The 21,008-nt window shown below is 38.0% G+C and overlaps 2 protein-coding genes across 2 annotated transcripts in view; one reads left to right on the top strand and one right to left on the bottom strand.

The window, feature by feature from the left end:
* TEX11 (testis expressed 11) overlaps nucleotides 1-18,193 on the bottom strand; it is a 360,742-nt gene extending 342,549 nt beyond the window's left edge. Inside the window, exons 1-2 of the mRNA XM_055338036.1 lie at nucleotides 18,113-18,193; nucleotides 335-490 (exon numbers count right to left, since the gene is read on the bottom strand). Of these exons, the coding sequence (XP_055194011.1) occupies nucleotides 335-490; nucleotides 18,113-18,193 (237 nt within the window). The remainder of the gene's footprint in view (nucleotides 1-334; nucleotides 491-18,112) is intronic.
* A 2,199-nt stretch (nucleotides 18,194-20,392) lies between these two features.
* On the top strand, nucleotides 20,393-20,766 carry LOC129517939 (60S ribosomal protein L34-like). The gene has a single exon (XM_055338035.1). The coding sequence runs from the start codon at nucleotides 20,404-20,406 to the stop codon at nucleotides 20,764-20,766; it is 363 nt and encodes a 120-aa protein (XP_055194010.1). The 5' UTR covers nucleotides 20,393-20,403.
* The last annotated feature ends 242 nt before the right edge of the window (nucleotides 20,767-21,008 follow it).

Raw genomic sequence — 21,008 nt, 5'->3', positions numbered from 1 at the left:
TTAAGTTTTACATAATTGAGCAATTAATTATGCTGCTTTGTATCATTTATTCTTTGTTTTAGTTGTTATTAAGCCATTAGACTTGAAAATCCAAAAATAGATTTCTATGTATTTATAATGGTTAATCATGAAAACTATTTTTTACTTATATAGGATATTAATTAAAATGGCGAATCATCAAAATTTATCAGGGGCACCTGGCTGACTCAGTCAGTGGAGCATGTGACTCTTGGTCTGGGGGTTGTGAGATCGAACCCACTTTGGGTGTAGAGAGTCCTTAAAAATAAAATGTTTCCAAAAAATTTATCACAAACAAAACTAATTTTATACCAACCTGAGCATCCTGTATTTCAGCTATAGATTCCCTGTTGATATTTGCTATGTCAGTGAAGAGTCTGTTAATTGCCTCGGGTATGCTAGGTGAATTATCTTTTACAATTAGGTTTTCAACAATTTCTGAAATAACAATGGATAATAAAAGGGCTATGAACTACATCATCATGGGCTAAAAGTAGCAAATCATTTTTAAATATGTTCCTAGATCTTTGGCAAAATGAATATGGCATGAAGAAACTTGAATTATCCTTAGAGTAAAACTAAACTGGAGACAAAATTTTATGTAGCTAAAGATAGAGCACAATTTTCAAATAAAATTTGTATTCCTTGAGAGTCACTTGTTTATAACTTAATCATTACTCATTCTCAGAAAATACACTCACACTTCACAAATAGGTCATCTTAAAACTACAAAATAGAAATTAACAAAGTCTTCAAAACTAGAAAATGTAGAAATTCTGAAAAGAAATTTAGATATGTGCCCTGTAAAACTCAAATACTTATTAATACTTTTAAGCATTAGACAGATATTAACTAACATATGCTAGCTCTGAAGTCTTGACCTTACTTTGTGAGAAAAAAATGACATGCCCAATTAGCAATAATATTAACCAGTTATTGAATCTGTGCAAATGATGTCACCATTTTCTAAACAATCTGAGCTCCAGACTCTATATAACTGAATCTTACTAGGCCATAGAATTCCTTAAAACCGAAGCATGATGTAAAATCACAATTGATGCCTTTCATATTATCAAATTGAGGCTTTTCGAAACTCATGTAACAGAGGTCTCCATAACCTCTACATGTCTCTAATTTCTTACAATATTTCTGAGCATCAACTAGCAAGAATGTTAATATTCATAACAATACTATAAGAGTACCTTCTGAAAGAATTTTTAACATGCTACAATAACCTGCTAAATGAAAAACTTTCAGTTAAGCATCCGAAAATAGATTCACATTAAGACTTCATGAAGCAAGGGGTGCCCACGCTGGCTCAGTTGGAGCATGCAAATCTTCATCTCAGGGTTGTGAGTTCAATCCCCAGGTGGGGCATAAAGATTACTCAATTAAAAAAATAATAAAGACTTTACAAAGCAAATTATGCTCTAATATACTCAAATATATTTTTACAGCTCATGGAATCTTTAGTACCCACTGCATGAGTAGAGGTATTAAGGAAAATATACCGTACATATTTTGTACAACTCAGGTGACAATATGCAAAAAGAAAAACCTCAAGCTTCCCTACTCCCATAAAATAGATCATGGAAAGACTGATACTAAATATCTTGATTCTTATAAAATTAGGCAAGTATTAGGCTGAAAAGCATATATATTATAGCCCTCCCTCAAAATATTGATAACAGAATTAGGAAAGTTAAGAATGGGAGAAAATACTGTAAATCATATATCTGATAGGGGGTTAATATCCAAAATATATAAAGAACTCCTATAATTCAAAAGCAAAAAAACAGGGATCTCTGGGTGGCGCAGCGGTTTGGCGCCTGCCTTTGGCCCAGGGCGCGATCCTGGAGACCCGGGATCGAATCCCACGTCAGGCTCCCAGTGCATGGAGCCTGCTTCTCCCTCTGCCTGTGTCTCTGCCTCTCTCTCTCTCTCTGTATGACTATCGTAAATAAATAAATAAATAGATAGATAAATAAATAGATAAATAAATAAACAAAAGCAAAAAAAAAACAATCCAATTTTAAAATGAGGAGAGGATCTGAATGGAAATTTTTCCAAAGACATACAGAAGCCAACAAGTGCCTAAAAAGATACTCAACAAATCATTAATCATCAGGGAAATGAAAATATAAATCATGAGGAGTTAGCACCTCACACCTGTTAGAATGACTAATAACAAAAAGACAAGAAACTGGGGCACCTGGCTGGCTCAGCTGGTAGAGCATGGGACTCTTGATCTCAGGGTCATGAGTTCAAGCCCCACATTGGGTGTGGAGCCTATACTTAAAAAAAAAAAAAGACAAGATATAAAAAGTGTTGGCAAGAAACTGTGGAAGGAGCCTCGGTGCCCATCGAAAGATGAATGGATAAAGAAGATGTGGTTTATGTATACAATGGAATATTACTCAGCCATTACAAGTGACCAATACCCACAATTTGCTTCAACGTGGATGGAACTGGAGGGTATTATGCTGAGTGAAGTAAGTCAATCGGAGAAGGACAGTGTATGTTCTCATTCATTTGGGGAATATGAATAATAGTGAAAGGGAATATAAGGGAAGGGAGAAGAAATGTGTGGGAAATATCAGAAAGGGAGACAGAACATGAAGTCTTCTAACTCTGGGAAATGAACTAGGGGTGGTGGAGGGGGAGGAGGGCGGGGGGTGGGGTGAATGGGTGACGGGCACTGAGGGGGACACTTGACGGGATGAGCACTGGGTGTTATTCTGTATGTTGGTAAATTGAACCCCAATAAAAATTAATTTATTAAAAAAAAAAACAAAAAAAAAGTGTTGGCAAGGATGTAAAGAAAAAGGAATCCCTGTACACTATTGGTGGGAACGTAAATTGGTGTAGCCACTATAGAAAACAGTATGAAAGTTACTCAAAAAATCAAAAACAGACCTACCATATGATCCATCAATTCCACTTCTGGGTATTTATTCAAAGAAACTGAAAGCACTAAATTGAAAAAATGTATGCCCCCCCGCCAATATTCATCACATTTGGCTATTATTTACAATAGCCAAAATATGGAAACAACTTAAGTGTACATCAAAGGATGAATGAATAAACAAAGTGTGCTGTATATACATACACATAATGGAATATTAACCATAAAGGTAAATGAAATTTTGCCATTTGTGACAACATAAATGGACCTTAAGGACATTTTTGTTAAGTGACTTAAGTCAGAGAAAGACAAATATTATATAATCTCACTTATATGTGGAATCTTAAAAAAAAAAAAAAAAGCAAGCTCATAGATACAGAGAACAAATTGGTGGTTGCTGGCGGCCCGGGGTGGGGGGTTGAGAATGGGTGAAGGGAGTCAAAGGTACAAGCTTCTAATCATAAAGTAAATAAGTCTTGGGGATGTGGTGTACAGCATGGTAACAACAGTTAATAATATTGTACTGCATATTTGAAAGTTGCAAAAAGAGTAAATCATAAAAGTTCTCATCACAAGAAAAAACATTTATAACCATGCATGGTGACAGATGTTAACTAGACTTGTTGTGGTGACCATTTTACAATATGTACAATTACCAAATCATTATGCTATCTATACACCTGACACTCAATAAAATTGAGTGTATACACCTATACACTCAATAAAAAATAATTAGGAAAGTTTAAAAATTATTTTTAAGGGGGGATCCCAGGTGGCTCAGCAGTTTAGTGCCTGCCTTCGGCCCAGGACATGATCCTGGAGTCCCAGGATCAAATCCCATGTAGGGCTCCCCGCATGGAGCCTGCTTCTCCCTCTGCCTGTGTCTCTGCCTCTCTCTCTCTCTCTTTCTTGAATGAATGAATGAATGAATGAATGAATAAATAAATAAATAAATAAATAAATAAATAAATAAATAAATAAATTTTAAGGGATGCCTGAGTGGCTCATTGGTTGAACATCTTGCCTTTGGCTCAGAGTATGATCCCAGTTCTGGGATTGAGTTCCACACTGGGCTCTCTGCGAGGAGCCGGCTTCTCCCTCTGCCTGTGTCTCTGCCTCTCTGTGTGTATCTCTCATGAATAGATAAATAAAATGTTTTAAAAAATTATTTTTAAGAACCCAAATATTATTTTAAAACACATTCTTGAAATGTTTTTGAAAAGAAAGCCCAATATAAATTTCTGAGTTCCTTTTTTTAAAAAAATTCAAAAATACTTTAGTAGAATACTAATTATAACTTGTGGTTACATAATATATGAGATTGTAAAGACATTAATTTTGATTTGTGAATGTTTTCTTAATGTTTTATATAATTCATTCTCTGTCACTATAATCCTGGTCCTTTCAAAACATATTTTCAATGTCATTTAGCTGAATAACTTGATTGATATCAGCTGAGGCAATGACACCACTGCAGTCCTTTAGGATAAAATGCAATCAGCAAAGCTGAGTAAGTAGTAGAGATCGTATAGCTAAATGGTTGACTTACACTATGAAGGAGAGACTTGCTTCTGGGAGAAGCTCAGAAGGAGTTTTTATAAATACAGCCTATTCCTGAGATCTGAAGACAAACATGCTGTATTAAGGTTATATCCAGCAAGACTGTATATTTTGAAAGAAAATTCTTAAATTATCTTCCTAGCTACTGAAATGAACTATGATTTACAGCATGATATCAGTCAATTTAATTTAAATAAGATTCATCCTGAAGGGGTCACTCTATTGAGAAAGCCATGTTAACCAGTACCAATTAATTCTGATTTGGTAGACAGCATTCTAGGTACAGTATAATAATAATAAAAAAAAAAGCATTTTCCCTATCCTTGAGAAAGGGAGCTTCCACCATTACAACATAGGAAAAAATCTATCAAAAGTCCTGCCGAATCTCTCCCTGTGGCCTCCATCAGTTCAACCAGTCATTTGAAAGCCAAAGCAGCTCAAAGACCTGTCAGGGTCAAGGTCAATTCAAGATTTTTTTTTTTATAAATTAATTTTTATTGGTGTTCAATTTGCCAACATACAGAATAACACCCAGTGCTCATCCCGTCAAGTGTCCCCCTCCGCGCCCGTCACCCATTCACCCCCACCCCCCGCCCTCCTCCCCTTCCACCACCCCTAGTTCATTTCCCAGAGTTAGAAGTCTTTATGTTCTGTGTCCCTTTCTGATATCTCCCACACATTTCTTCTCCCTTCCCTTATATTCCCCTTCACTATTATTCATATTCCCCAAATGAGTGAGAACATACACTGTTTGTCCTTCTCCGATTGACTTACTTCACTCAGCATAATACCCTCCAGTTCCATCCACGTTGAAGCAAATGGTGGGTATTTGTCGTTTCTAATGGCTGAGTAATATTCCATTGTATACATAAACCACATCTTCTTTATCCATTCATCTTTCGATGGACACCGAGGCTCCTTCCACAGTTTGGCTACTGTGGACATTGCTGCTAGAAACATCGGGGTGCAGGTGTCCCGGCGTTTCATTGCAACTGTATCTTTGGGGTAAATCCCCAGCAGTGCAATTGCTGGGTCGTAGGGCAGGTCTATTTTTAATTCTTTGAGGAACCTCCACACAGTGTTCCAGAGTGGCTGCACCAGTTCACATTCCCACCAACAGTGTAAGAGGGTTCCCTTTTCTCCACATCCTCTCCAACAGATTTTACTACCAAGTCACAATGATTATCTGCAACTTCTTTAGTGAGAAAACAAACCAAAATAACAATAAAATTAACATTTGTATAGTGCTTTACAGTCTCGAAGCATTTTTACATGCATTCTCAATCATCAGTCTACTCTGCAAGGGAGATATTTTTATTTAATAAGATGCAAAAACTGAAATTTAACAAGTGTAGTGAATTCTCAAATCTCAAAGGTGATACAAAAAGAATAGCAAACTAGGATTTGAATTCAGGCTTTCTAATTTGAAATCCTGTACTTTCCACTATACTAGCTCTATCAGGAAGGGCCTGAAGCAAGTGATATACCAAGACTGACAACTAAAAAACATCAGGGAGAGAAAAAATGAGCTAACACCATTAAGAGTACCACGTTATAATTCTAATTGTGGGCTAAGAAAAAGTATTCCAGCTGAGGTTAGTTTGAATGGGCATAGCCAAATATCCAAACAGTGTCAAAAGGGCATGGTAAACTCAGGCAAACAGATTTACTCAGAGATTAAAAATCACATTGTAAATAGTATTTTCTATGGTCAGAGAGATAATCATTTTTATACAATATTCCAGGAGGTCCCAACTGCTAAACACGGTATACAAAAGGATCCAAGCAGTGGGGCGCCTGGGTGGCTCCTTCGTTAAGTGTCTGCGCTCAGCTCAGGTCATGATCCTGGAGTTCCAGGATCAAACCCTGCATCGGGATAGAACCCCACATGGGGATGGAGCCCTGCATGGGGATGAAGCCCCAAACTGGCATCCCTGCTCAGTGAGGAATCTGCTTCTCCCTTCTCCTCTGCCCCTCCCCACCCATTCTGCTCTCTCTTTCTCCTCTATCTCAAATAAATAAAATCTTTAAAAAGAGAGTGAGAGAATCCAAGCAACAAGTCAAAATGCAGAAGTCAGATGGAACTGCATGCACCACAGTTCAAAGAGAACTATTCACAACAGTGTATTATATTTCTTGGTCCTGGAGGGCAACTAGAAAAGGACACAGAACAGGCTAACTCCATGAAAATCATGACAAACAGAAATGATACAGCTAGCTCCAAAGCTCAGCAGGTATCTAGAATATGCCCATATCGTGTTAAATACCAAATCTGATTGCCAATAGAACTTCACTTCAAAACAACTTCTTTCCTACTCCACAATACTGCTATCGTTTTCAGCCTTGGACAAAACTTGCTCCAAAACTGAAGCAAACTTAAGCCTGGGCTCAACAGGAGACAAAGCTCTATAAAGTTTTGGAGGGCAACTGGCTGGGGGGCAGGGGGGGGGCGGGGCGCAAGAGCTTACAATATAATGCTAACCAAAAAGTAATTCCCAGCTTAATTCTGGTCAAACTACATCAGTAGGAAGAATGCCTCAAAAGAGCCACAACTCAGTCCTCTCAACCAAATGCACACTGTATAAATGATGCAATTAATTTAGGTATTTTATATCTTTCACACTCTTGTAATACAAGGCCCATAACCAAACTCAACTTGCCAACTCATCCAATCCTATCCCTAAGCATCTAATTTGCCAAGTATCTATATATATATTACTCTTTTATTCTCATTACACACTGCTACCCTTTGTAGCTGAGCCCTACTGTTGTTGTTGTTGTTGTTTTTGGTGGAAGATTTAAGTTTTATTTCAGTGTAGTTAACATAATGTTACATTAGTTTCAGGTGTACAATCAGTTTAAACATTATTCTATGTACCACAAGTATAGCTACCACCTTGGGACGCTTGGGTGACTCAGTGGTTGAGCATCTGCCTTTGGCTCAGGGTGTGATCCTGGAGTCCGGGATTGAGTCCCGTGTCAAGCTCCCCATGGAGAACCTGCTTCTCCCTCTGCCTAGGTCTCTGCCTCTCTCTGTGTGTCTCTCATGAATAAAATAAAATAAAATCTAAAAAACAAAACAAAAAAATTCTCTTTAAAAAAAAGTATAGCTACCACCTCTCACCATACAATATCACCATACATATCTCACCATACAATATCGATTATATCCCTTATCTTGTGCCTTTTTTTCCCATGACTTATTAATTCTGTAACTGAAAGCCTATATCTCCCACACCCCTTCACCCATTTTGCCCTTCCCCCTCCTCCAACCCTCCCCTCTGGCAACCATCAGATTGTTCTGTGTTGCAGATTCTGATTCTGCTTTTTGTTTCTTGATTCATTTGTTATTTTTTTTTAGATTCCACATATGAGTGAAATCATATAGTATTTGTCTTTCTCAGTCTGACTTATTTCACTTAGCATACTACCCTCCTCCAGGTCCATCCATGTTGTCACAAATGGCACAACCTCATCCTTTCAATGGCTGTGTTATTCCACTGTGTGTGTACCATCTTGCTTATCTATTCATCTATTAGTGGACTCATTACACCTGTCAGAATGGCTAAAATCAAAAAGGCAAGAAATAACAAATGTTGACAATGATGTAGAGAAAAAGAAACCCTCAGGACACCTGAGTGGCTCAGTTGGTTAAACCTCCAACTTTTGGTTTCAGTTCAGGTCATGATCTCAGGCTCCCCAGTAAGTGTAGAGTCTCCTTAGGATTCTTTCCCTCTTCCTCTAACCACCTCCTCTAACCCTCCCCCTGCTCAAGCATGTGCATGTGCATTCTCTCTCTCAAAATGAATAATAATAAATAAGTCTTAAAAAAAGATTATCTCTCCCTCTACCCCTGTCCCCACCCCCCTCCTTGCTTGCATGCATGCGTGTGTTTTCTCTCTTAAAGAAAAGGAAAGAAAAAGAAAACCTCATACATTATTGGTGGGAATGTATATTGGCACAGCCACTGCAGAAAACTGTATGGAAGTTCCTCAAAAAATTAAAAATATGATCCAGTAATTCCACTACTGGGTATTTATCCAAAGAAAATGAAATTAATTCAAAAGGATATATGCACACCTATATTTACTGCAACATTATTTACAATGGACAGGATATGAGCCCCACTGTTTTTTTTTTTATTAATCTTCTATTCAGCAAGGATCTGGTTTGTTTTAATTACCATGGTTACCAAAGGCTATTTCTATCTATTTAAGTAACTTTAATTTAATTATTGATTTCTGTTTACTGAGTATTAACAATGTGATAGGCACTGGAAGAAAGACTTATCCGAGACACTTGCCGAGTAGATTCATATCTAAATCAGACCAAATACTTGGAAAGTTTGGGAATGCAGTTGACAGACTATAGCAACACATTTGGAAGGCTGAAGTACATTAGTTAGGCTGAGTACATTTTATTTTTTTTAAGACTTTATTTATTTATTCATGAGAGACACAGAGACAGAAACATAGGCAGAGGGAGAAGCAGGCTCCCTGTGGGGAGCCCGATGCAGGACTTGATCCCAGGACCCCGGGATCACGACCTGGGCCAAAGGCAGACACTCAACCACTCAGCCACCCAGGTGCCCTGGCTGAGTACATTTTAGCAACTCTTACCAAAAGAGGTATTTGAAGAAAGAGTCTAAGTTGAGTAAACTGTCTCTGTGGTTTCTTATCTTTAAACTATTGTAAACTAGGGACGCCTAGGTGACTCAGCAGTTGAGTGTCTGCCTTTGGCCTAGGGCATGATCCTGGAGTCATGGGATCGAGTCCCACATCGGGCTCCCTGCATGGAGCCTGCTTCTCCCTCTGCCTGTGTCTCTGCCTCTCTCTCTCCCTGTGTGTCTCTCTCTGTCTCTCATGAATAAATAAATAAATCTTTAAAAAAATAAACTATTGTAAACTATACACAATATATATAAAATAAAATTTGCTTACAAAAGAGATCAAAAGTATAATATAATTTAAAAATGGCTAATTTTCCATACAAGATATCTTTAGCCTTTCCAATCCTAACAGAATACACTAGAGGAATGCTAAATAGAATGTCATAAACAAGCATCCTATGAATTGTTTTTTGATTTTGTTTTACAGAAGGAGAGAGAGATGGGAGGTGCAGAGGGAGAAGGGGAGAGAGAATCGCAAGCAGGCTCCAAGCCTGGAGTCCAAAACAGGGCTCAATCTCACAACCCTCAGATCGTGGTCTGAGGTGAAATCACAAGTCAGATGCTTAACCACCTAAGCCACCCAGGCGCCCCTCACATTTTTTTCTTATGAATTGTTTTTAATAGTGAGGGAATAACACAGCAAAGCTTTATCTAATGTATCAATGCATATTTCCAAATCTCCATCAGAAATATACAGGGTCATCCCTGGTGATAGCAATATGATTGGAATAGTCAAGAGTTCTTTCATCTATTCATTCAATAAATATTTAATAAGGGGTGCCTGGGTGGCTCATTTGGTTAAGCTACCAACTTATGATTTCAGCTCAGGTAATGATTTTGTTGGTCCTGGGATGAAGCCTCACGTTGGGCTCCACACTCAGAAGTTAATCTGCTTGAGATTCTCTTTCTCCCACTACCTCTGCCCCTCCCCTACTGGTGCTCACTCTATCTCTCTCTCTCTTTAAAATAAATCTTTAGAGCAGCCTGGGTGGCTCAGCGGTTTAGCACTGCCTTCAGCCCAGGACGTGATCCTGGGGACCCAGGATTGAGTCCCACATCAGGCTCCCTGCATGGAGCCTGCTTCTCCCTCTGTCTGTGTCTCTGCCTCTGTCTCTCTCTCATGAATAAATAAATAAAATATTTTTAAAAAATAAATAAAAATAAAATAAATCTTTAAAGATAAATAAATAGATGTTTAATGATGATCAAGTTATTTTGCTAAGCGCAGATACTATATATACACAACATAGTTCTTTCCCTTGAGGAGCTTAGAGTCATTTCCACACAAGATATATATGAATACACATTTATTTTTTTTGAATACACATTTATAATCAACCAATTTTTTAGAGCCATGTCACGTTAAAATTTTAGTAACATACTCTAATTTTATAATTGATTAAAATAAAGCATAGAGAACTGAATTAACTTACCCAAGATCAAAACTATTAGTAGCACAGCATGAACAGAATACAAGACAACTTCACTCTTTCTACTTTGGCTGGTGTCTACATTTCTCCTCGTAAAACTTAAATGACCAAACATTTATTGAGAACGCCTGAAATGTCGTTTATATGTATATATGTCGTTTATATGTATATGCCCAAAAAAGGTATCAACCTGTACATTTAAAATGTGTGAATTCTCCTGTACATAAATTACGCCTAAGTCTAACTTATTTCTAAGAAAAAACAAGAAAAGGAACAAAAGGAAAGGAAAAGTAAGGAGGAAGGAAGGGGAGGCAGGAGAAAGAAAGAAAAAGTACTGCAGAGCTAAAATCCCTGGATGCCATAGGTCAGGAGCAGGATAGCACAGTATGGCATCAAACTTTGTTCAACATCAGGAAAGCTGCCTCAGGGGCACCTGGCTGGATCAGTTGGAAAAGTGTCTAACTCTTGATCATGAAGTTGTGGGTTCAAGCCCTACACTGGGTATAGTGATTACTAAGAAGGAAGGAAAAGAATGAAGGGGAGGGGAAGAGAAGGGTGGGAGAGGAGATAAAGGAAGGAGAAAAGAAAAAAGAAACTTTAAAAAAAAAGGCATCCTCAAAGGTAAACAACAGGAGGTTAGCCCCCTCTGACCACCTTCACCCATTTCCCTCACCCCCTAGAAACACTGTCACCTATGTGAGATGATGAATGTGTTAACTAACTTTATTGAGGTAATCATTTAGATATATATATACATATATAAAATAACCACACTGTATACCTTAAACTTACACAATGTTGTATGTCAATTATATCTCAATAAAACTGGGAGGAAAAAGGGTGAATGGGAAAGTTGGTAACAGAAGTACATACACAGGGGATCCCTTGGTGGCTCAGTGGTTTAACATCTGCCTTCCACCCAGGGTGTGATCCTGGAGTCCCAGGATCAAGTCCCACATTGGGCTTCCTGCATGGAGCCTGCTTCTCCCTCTATGTCTCTGCCTCTCTCTCTCTCTCTCTCTCTCTCTCTCTGTGTCTCTATGTCTCTCTGTCTCTCATGAATAAATAAATAAAATCTTTTTTAAAAAAAAGGAGTACATATACAAAGAGCTCTAAGACTCCTTGGAAGAGATGAACCAGAAATTCTAAATCTAGAGACAAAGCCAAGTACAAAATAAGACAGCTGCCAGACTTTAGAGACAAGAGCAAATCAGGAAGGTTAAACAAGCATACCAAAGCATGATACCTAATGGATTGATGTTGATCTGAAGTTTTTCATGGCACAGCATTGTGTTCTTGGCTTTGTCCTATTTAACAATTTTATTAATGAGTTGGATGAAGAAACTGAGAGATAACAAATAAGATAAATATATAATCGGGACTCTGTGTCTCTCATGAATAAATAAAATATTTTTTAAAAAAATACAGATGTATAATCAGAAATAAAAATCCAATCTCTAGCTGTAGTAATGGGATTAATGTAAGAAAAAAACTATAGGGGCACCTAGCTGGCTCAGTCAGAACATGTGACTCTTGATCTCAGGGTCATGAGTTCAAGTCCCACATCAGGCATGGAGCCTACTTAAAAAAAATTATAGTCCTGCATTTAAGTCTTCAAAACTAACTGTACCAACGTATGACACGCAAGATGTAACTTAACAGCAACATGACTTAAAAAGACTGAAAGTCAGGCGGGGTGATGGGATGACTGGGTGATGGGCACTGAGGGGGGCACTTGACAGGATGAGCACTGGGTGTTATACTATACTCTGGCAAATCAAGCTCCAATAAAAAATATACATAAAGAAAAAAATAAAAATTGCTAGGATAGTATAAAAGAAAAATTTTCAAGAAAATAAAGATTACCCCAAATCTGATATCCTATTACAACTACTTCCATTCTAATTCATACCAATGCGTAGATGTATATTTCAGTTGTAAATCCTTAATAAATGTAGACTATAATTATTAGTGTAAAAAAAAAAAAAGACTGAAAGTCAGGGTGCCTGGTTGGCTCAGTCAGTTAAGTGTCTGTCTGCCTTCGGCTCAGGTCTTGATCCCAGGGTCCTGAGATGAGACCCGCGTCGTCATTGGGCTCCCCGCTCAGCAAGGAACCTGATTCTTTCTCTCCCTCTGCCTGCTGCTCCCCTTCTCTGTCAAATAATTAAGTAAAATCTTTTTAAAAATAATAAAAAATAAAGACTGAAAGTTTTGGGGAGGCAAAAAGCTCAAAGTGAATCACTAGTGTAGTGTGACTGGCCCCACCCCGCAAAAAGAAAAATATAAATTCAATCTTAACTACATCAGTATCTAAGAGAATGATCATTGGGGCACCTGGGTGGCTCAGTGGTTGAGGTTGTGATCCCAGGGTCCCGGGATTGAGTCCTGCATCAGGCTCCCTGCAGGGAGCCTGCTTCCCCTCTGTCTGTGTCTCTAACTCCCTTTCTGTGTCTCTCATGAATAAATAAATAAAATCTTTAAAATATTAAAAAAATAAGAGAATGATGATCACTCCTAAATCTAAAGAGGATTATTTTGTGCTGATCATACAAAACCTAAAATATTGTGTTGTTATGGGTACCACACTTTAAGGAATAACACGAAAAAATTGAGCATGTTCAGAGAACAGCACACAAGATGATGATAAGGGGACTAGAAACCATGGAATATAAAGAATGACTAAACGAACAGAAAATACTTAATCTAAAAAAATGCTTAATCTGAAGAAGAGACTTCCCAAGGGACATAAATATCTTCAAATAGTTGAAGATCTGGCCTGCAGAAAAGGAGTCACACTTATTTTGCCCCAACTGGTGTAACTTAGACCAATTTCTTCTTGGTCTTGAAATTGCCTAAACCATTGATACAAAAAGGTGGGTGTTAATGTCAATTCTCCCTAAGAAGAAAATGACCTAGAGTTGTCACATTGTTTTTGTGGTTTATTTTTACAAAACTTGACTGAAAAGGTTACATGTATAGAAAACACAAATGGCCAATAAATCTATGAAAATACACCCAACTTTATACTACTTTCAGGGAAATGGAAATTTAAACAACACTCATGGAAGATGGTAACATAAATGAAAATGAAACTGGCTGGGGGTAATATGGGAACTCTGCACTATTTTTGTAATTTTTCTGTAAATCTAAAAGTATTCCAAAATAAAATGGTAATTAAAAACAACACTTGGGATGCCTGTGTGGTTCAGTGGTTGAGTGTCTGCCTTCTGCTCAGGGCATGATCCCAGGGTCCTGGGATCGAGTCCTGCATCAGGCTCCCCTCTGCCTATGTCTCTGCCTTTCTCTGTGTGTCTCTCATGAATAAATAAATAAAATCTTAAAATAAAATAATAAAAACAACACCCTTCACACCTGCAATTTCTCTTAAGTCTAACAATACCAATTCTTAGAAAGGGAGAGGGAGTACAAATTGCAAAAACTACTCTGAACAGCAATTTGGCAATATTTATAAAGTTAAAGATACTCACAGCTTTTGGCCCAGTAGCTCCACTCCTAAATGTATACCCTAGAACAGCACTGCCACTACGGAACAGCTACTAGCCACATGTGACTACTGAGAACTTGAAACAAGGCAAGTCCAAAATAAGATGTTTTTAAGCATAAAATACATACCTGAGTTGAAAGACTTTATACAAAAAAAGGACATAAAATATCTCATTAATAATTTTTATATTGATTACATGATGAAATGATAACATTTTAAATATATTGAGCTACATAATTTGTATTTTTTTTTCAGTTAGTTTATTTATTTAAGTAACTTCTACACCCAATGTGTGGAGACTCCTACTCAGTGAGGGACTCATACTCAATCCTGAGATCAAGTCGCATGCTCTTCTGACTGAGCCAGCCAGGAGGCCCCTATAATTTGTATTGTTAAAATTTAATCTATTTAGCCTTTTTTAATGTGGCTCCTAAGAAATATAAAAGTAGGGCAGCCTGGGTGGCTTAGCGGTTTAGCACCGCCTTCAGCCCAGGGCATGATCCTGGAGACCTGGGATTGAGTCCTGGGTTCCCTGCATGGAGCCTGCTTCTCCCTCTGCCTGTGTCTCTGCCTCTCTCTCTCTGTTTCTCATGAATAAATAAATAAAATCTTTAAAAATAAATAAAAAATATTTAAAAATAAAAATATAAAAGTATTTGTGTTTGCACTATTTCAATTTGACAGAACTGCACTAAAGCCTCACCCACCAGTGCTCAAAAAATAAGCAAATTTAGGGGATCCCTGGGTGGTGCAGCGGTTTGGCACCTGCCTTTGGCCCAAGGCGCAATCCTGGAGACCCTGGATTGAATCCCACATCAGGCTCCCAGTACATGGAGCCTGCTTTTCCCTCTGCCTATGTCTCTGCCTCTCTCTCTCTTTCTGTGACTATCATAAATAAATAAAAAATTTAAAAAAAATAAGCAAATTTAGTGGATCATAACCACTATTTTTTAATAAAAATGTCATAGTGCACTGCATGTAATAAGGGTTATTTCATTAAACTTTTGATATAATGTATGGATGTGATGTAAAATATATTTCCTTGCCATGGATGGTAATCAAAAATGTTTGAAAACTCCTGCTAGGGGCGCCTGGCTGGTGAGGTCCATACAGCATGTGACTCTTGATCTTGGATCGTGAGTTAGAGCCCCACATTGGCCCAGAGATTACTTTAAAAAATCAAGAATAAAGAAAAAGAAAACTGCTGAACTCTCTGAAACACAATGTTCGCTGCAGTGTTGTTGTTTGTAATATTAAATATTCGAAACAACTTATACACTCAACAATGGACACTGGGTAAATAAATTGTGGCATACTTATATTTAAAGTAATAGTACTAAACAAAAATGGGGAAAAAATGAACTAGAACTAAAATATCCATATGAGAAAACACAATACTAAGCAAAAAAAAAGACAAACTGCAGAAAAAAATCATACAAAATCATACAATTTATGTAAAATTTTAAAAGATGAAAAACTGGTACATGTAATCTTTTAGTTCTCTGAGACAATGAACTATCTGAAGCATATGGCAAACTGTTAGGATTCAACAAAACTTAGTGGTAGGCATACAAGTGTGTTCATTACCTTATTCTCTATACTTTTCTGTTTGTTTCAAATATTTATGTAAATACAAGATTTCAAATACCCAATTGACCCTTGAACAACAAGGGGGTTAGGTGCACTGACCCCTGCACATTCAAAAATCTCCCTATGAATTTGACTCTCCAAAAACTTAACTACTAATAGCCTACGATTGACCAGAAGACTTACCTGTAACAGTCGATTAACACATATTTTGCATGTTGTTTATTATATACTGTACTCTTACAATAAAGTTAGAGAAAGGAAAATGTTAAGAAAATAATAAGGAGAAATATTTACAATATCATACTGTAAAAAAATCTGCATTTAAGGGGGCCTGCCCAATTCAAACCTGTGTTGTTTGAGGGTCAACTGTACTTAAAAGTCATTAATCCCTATTCCATGTTTATATCTTGAAAATACTATAGCCATTGGGTGCCTGGCTGGCTGTCAGTGGAGCATGCAATTCTTGATCTCACAGTTGTGGTTTGGGCCCCATGAGGGATACAGAGATTACTTAGAAAATAAAAGACTTGGGAATCCCTGGGTGGCTCAGCGGTTTAGCACCTGCCTTCCGCGCAGGGCATGATCCTGGAGTCCCGGGATCAAGTCCCACATCAGGCTCCCTGCATGGAGCCTGCTTCTCCCTCTGCCTGTGTCTTAGCTTCTCTTTCTCTCTCTGTCTCTCATGAATAAATAAATAAAATATTTTTAAAAAGAAAAAAGCAAATAAAAAACAAATAAAATTAAATAAGTAAATCAATCAATCAATCAATCAATAAATAAATAAATAAATAAATAAAATACTATATCCTAAATTAAAGCTTAAGGCTTTAGGGGTGCCCAGCTGGCTCAGTCTGTAGATCATGTGACTCTTGATCTTGTGGTTGTGAGTTTGAGCTCCACATTTGATAATCGAGTTTACCTAAAAAATGAAAATCAAAAACAAAATTAAAAAATCAAAAGTTTTTTTTTAAATTAAAAGTTTTAAAAAAAACTTAAGGCTTTATTCTTGTAGTTTTTAAAAACAAGCATTAACAAAACATTGGCCTAATAGATTTGTAGCCACCCTGGTTACAACATATTTCTTTATTATATGAATGTGAATGTGAATGCATTACAGGTCTCATCATGTCCCCAGAAAAAAAGAAATACCATAAACTCTCCCATGTCTGACATGGTTGAGGAATCTGGTGTCCTGGTCAATTAAATTGCTTTTGTTTATTAAGATTTCCTATAAATACCATACATGGATTACCAGTTTTTAAAATAAGATACAATAAAATGCACTTAGATCTAAAACTACATAGGATATAATTTATTTTTCACTGATAATTATGGCAAGGCACTTCGGGATCTTGCAGTAATTTTTAATGTACTTTTTAGGCAGTTGATCTCTAATTCAGATTAAACCAGTGTTATTTTGTATGCCATAAACATCCTCAAGAAAACAAGCGATGAATTGTGAATTCTATTTCCCTATACTAGCTTATAAAAGGGTTCCAGTGTCTTAAATATCTATGTTGTTTTTCTGGTATATAAACGAGAAAATTTGGACCTATGGATACTCCAAGGAGATAAAATTCAGAAACAAAATACATTTAGATCTTAGATAAGGCAACAAACAATTTGACATTTTCTTTATTACCCTGTAAAGCTATATACCTTTAAAATCCATGAAACGAAAATCAATATCATCCATTTTTAAATATCTGGCTCAGGCCTATGAAATAAGAAAATATTTTAATATTCTGTCTTTATCCTCCAATCTCTCAGTAAATTTTTTTACAAATTTTCCACTACTTGTTATCCAAAGGGGAAAACATGTTGAGGAAATGTTAAAACCCAGAAAAAGCAGTTAATGAGGGCCGGGGCCAGGCTGTCATGTGCCAAGAACCGGGCCCAGAGTAGGACTAAATTTTCACCAGGTCTTCTCTTACCCTAATCTGCCCCACAGCGCGGAAACCAGGGCTCGAGGTGCCCCGTGATTGGTCTGGCTGGTACTCCATGCCTTCTGCTAATTGGTTCAAAATCTCCCCACCTCACCGCCCACACGATCAAAGTACCCAATCACTCACCGTCGTTTTTCCCACTCTCAGACTCACTAGCGCCTTCAGCTCCCCACCCCCCAACAATCACCAACCGTATGGCTTCAACGAAAACTTTGGTCGTTCACATCAAATTTCCATCTCTGCTTTCAGTGGCCGTGCAACGCTCCCCATACTTTTCTGTCAAAAAACAAAAAACAAAAAAAAAAAACAACAAAAAACACCTCCGCTTTTGACCATTTTCTGTCACCTGAGAGTCCGTTACAAACTCCGTAGTTCGAAACCACTGCCTCGACACTCTAAAAAGTGTTGAACTAATGGCCACAGCTTCTTGCTACTTATAAACCATTCAACTAACCTGTAGCCGACCCATCCTACCTACTAATCACGTACCTCCGCAAGACCACGACAGTCACAGCCTCCACGAACTTGATCCACAGAGCCCGTCGACGCGCAGAAGGCACCTCCTCCCATAGTGACGTCATCGAAGGCCACGCCCAATTCGCCTTTACCCTCTCTCCCTCTCTTTACCCTCTATGCAACGTGGGGCGCCTACTAGGTCTTAAATCCTGGGGTTGCAGCCTAGAAGGCCAGGATGAGAATCACATAAAGTAAGGAGGTATGGTGCAATACTGAAAGCATACCACAGTTATTGAGAGAGGGGTGCAGATGACCAGGGTTACAGACAGGGAGTAAGCAGGCCTTTGAAAAAAAAAGGGAGGGAGGGGAAAGGAAGGAAGGAAGGAAGGAAGGAAGGAAGGAAGGAAGGAAGGAAGGAAGGAAGGAAGGAAGATAGATAAACCATGTTGCCTACAGGTTATTCAAGAGAGGCAAAGGTCAGAAATATCAGAAGTTGAGAGAATTAAAAACCCCATAGTTCCAAGACATTTCTGCTGTCCTGCCCTTGTCAAATCTGAAGGAAACTATGTAGTGACTCCCTTCCAGGTTCTCAGTAAGGGCAGGGATCCCATCCATCTCCAAACAAATGGTTTTAGGGATGGGGGTGGAATACAGAAGTAAACATGATTGGTACCAGCTAAATTTATGAGTGATGCTTGCAACCAGGGAGTTCTCCTTTTACTGAAGTTTCTGTTTAAAGACAACAGTGTTAAGGCATTGATGCCTCTTGGAGAAAAACCCCAAATCAAAACATTAACAAGCCTCTCACCTCTTCCCTCACATACCCCTCTTTTAAGTCCTGTGCACCCCAGTCAAGCCAGATATGAACCTTGGCTAGCAGGATGAAGAAAAGAGATTGTGGATTCAATCCTGGGAACATTAAGAGTTTCCTCCTGACCCTGACAGTTTCAGAGTTAATCATTACTTATCATGGAAAAGATGAGGTTTCTAAAAATAATTTCTTTCCCTCTTCAAGAATTTCTGCATCTGGGGCAGCCCGGGTGGCTCAGCGGTTTAGCACCACCTTGGGTCCAGGGCGTGATCCTGGGGACCCTGGGTCAAGTCCCACATTGGGCTCCCTGCATGGAGCCTGCTTCTCCCTCTGCCTGTGTCTCTGCCTCTCTCTCTCTCTCTCTCTCTCTCTCTCTCTCATAAATAAAATATTTAAAAAAGAAAAAAAGAATTTCTGCATCTAGACCACATAGTACAGTGAAGAAAAAAAGCAAAACAGAGAAAGTACTGCTATTAACTCCTCTTCTTTTGCATCCTGCAATTTTCTATTCATTTTACAATCCTAGATTGCTAAATTAGGGAAAGAAGTCTGGTGGAAAAGATCGGTAGAATATACCATAGTTGATTGAATCCTCATGCACCATATACTATGTGCTAGCTACTTAGAATCTTATTGCCTCAATTTTTTCATCTATAAAATGGAACTAAAAGTAGTTCTAAGCTTCTGGTTCAATAGACTAGTATACATAAAGCATCTAGAACACTGGCTGGCATTTAATTGTACCCATTATTCTTCCCCATTTCCTGGTTGGCAAACTAAGGGCTCCCAACTTCCATCATCCCGCCCAGGCCCCTGGCTCTACCATAACTTCTCTAATTGAAATGAACAGGGCAAAAAATCAGACCTTGCCTCTCCAGACCATGGTTTTCCTTTCACATATATCTTAGAGATCTTAGTGACTAATAATGTCTATAGTAGGGGTGCATGGCTGGTTCAGTCACTAGATCATGGAACTCTTGATCTTGGGGTTGTGAGCTCAAGCCCTGCCTTAGGTGTACACATTACTTTACAAAAATGTCTGTAGTAGAGTGGATATGATATGCAAGATTATATAAGGCAAACAAGAATCAAATGACTCTTTTGATTAATACGGACTGTAAATATGCCTCCAAATTCAGGGCTACTGAACTGTTACAACTGCATTGAAAGGGCTAGTGAATAAAAAATATGCAGAAAGGGTAAAAGCCCTTATATGTTTGTACAGGTTTCTCCAATATTTTTGTTTTCTATCTAGATAGCCTCCCTAGATGTTACCAGTAAGGAAGAATTAAGAGACTGGAAATAGGGCACCTGGGTGGCTCAGTGGTTGAGTATCCACCTTTGGCTCAGGTAGTGAACCTGGTGTCCTGAGATTGAGTGATGGAGCCTGCTTATCCCTCTGCCTATGTCTCTGCCTCTTTCTGTCTCTCATGAATAAATAAAATATTTTTTAAAAAAAAATTTTAAATAGAAAAGACAGCTCTTCTGGGGACGGTGTCCGTAGGCTTTCAGAATGGTTCAGCGTTTGACATACCATTGTAGGCTGTCCTACAATACAGCCTCTAACAAAACTAGGCTGTCCCTAACCCCTGGTAATAGAATCGTTTACCTTTATACCAAGAAGGTTGGGAAAGCGCCAAAGTCGGCATGTGGCGTGTCCCCTGGCCGACTTCGAGGAGTTCATGCTGTGAGACCTAAAGTCCTTATGAGATTGTCTAAAACGAAAAAACACGTCAGCAGGGCCTATGGTGGTTCCATGTGTGCTAAGTGTGTTCGTGACAAGATCAAGTGTGCTTTCCTTATTAAGGAGCAGAAAATCGTTGTGAAAATGTTGAAGGCACAAGCACAGAGTCAGAAAGCTAAATTTAAAAAATGAGGATTTTTTTGAGTAATAAAAAGAATCAAAAAGCTTGAAAAAATAAAAATAAATAGAAAAGACAGGAAAATACGTAAAAGAAAAAAGAGGAAAGGAGATAATAAAGGAAGCAGGTGCATACTGAGAAGGACAGGCTAAAATAAGCAGTAAAATGTCATTAAATGGCACTCAACAGGCTGTAGATTTATCTTCCCTTACTCTGGTATAAACTATAAATTTTATTCTCCTGTTCTTTAACAAAT

This window comes from Nyctereutes procyonoides, unplaced genomic scaffold (assembly GCF_905146905.1).
Source record: "Nyctereutes procyonoides isolate TBG_1078 unplaced genomic scaffold, NYPRO_anot_genome, whole genome shotgun sequence".
In the NCBI taxonomy this organism is placed as follows: domain Eukaryota; kingdom Metazoa; phylum Chordata; class Mammalia; order Carnivora; family Canidae; genus Nyctereutes; species Nyctereutes procyonoides.
The sequence above is the reverse complement of the archived record's forward strand: the minus strand, read 5'-3'. Positions and strand labels throughout refer to the sequence as shown.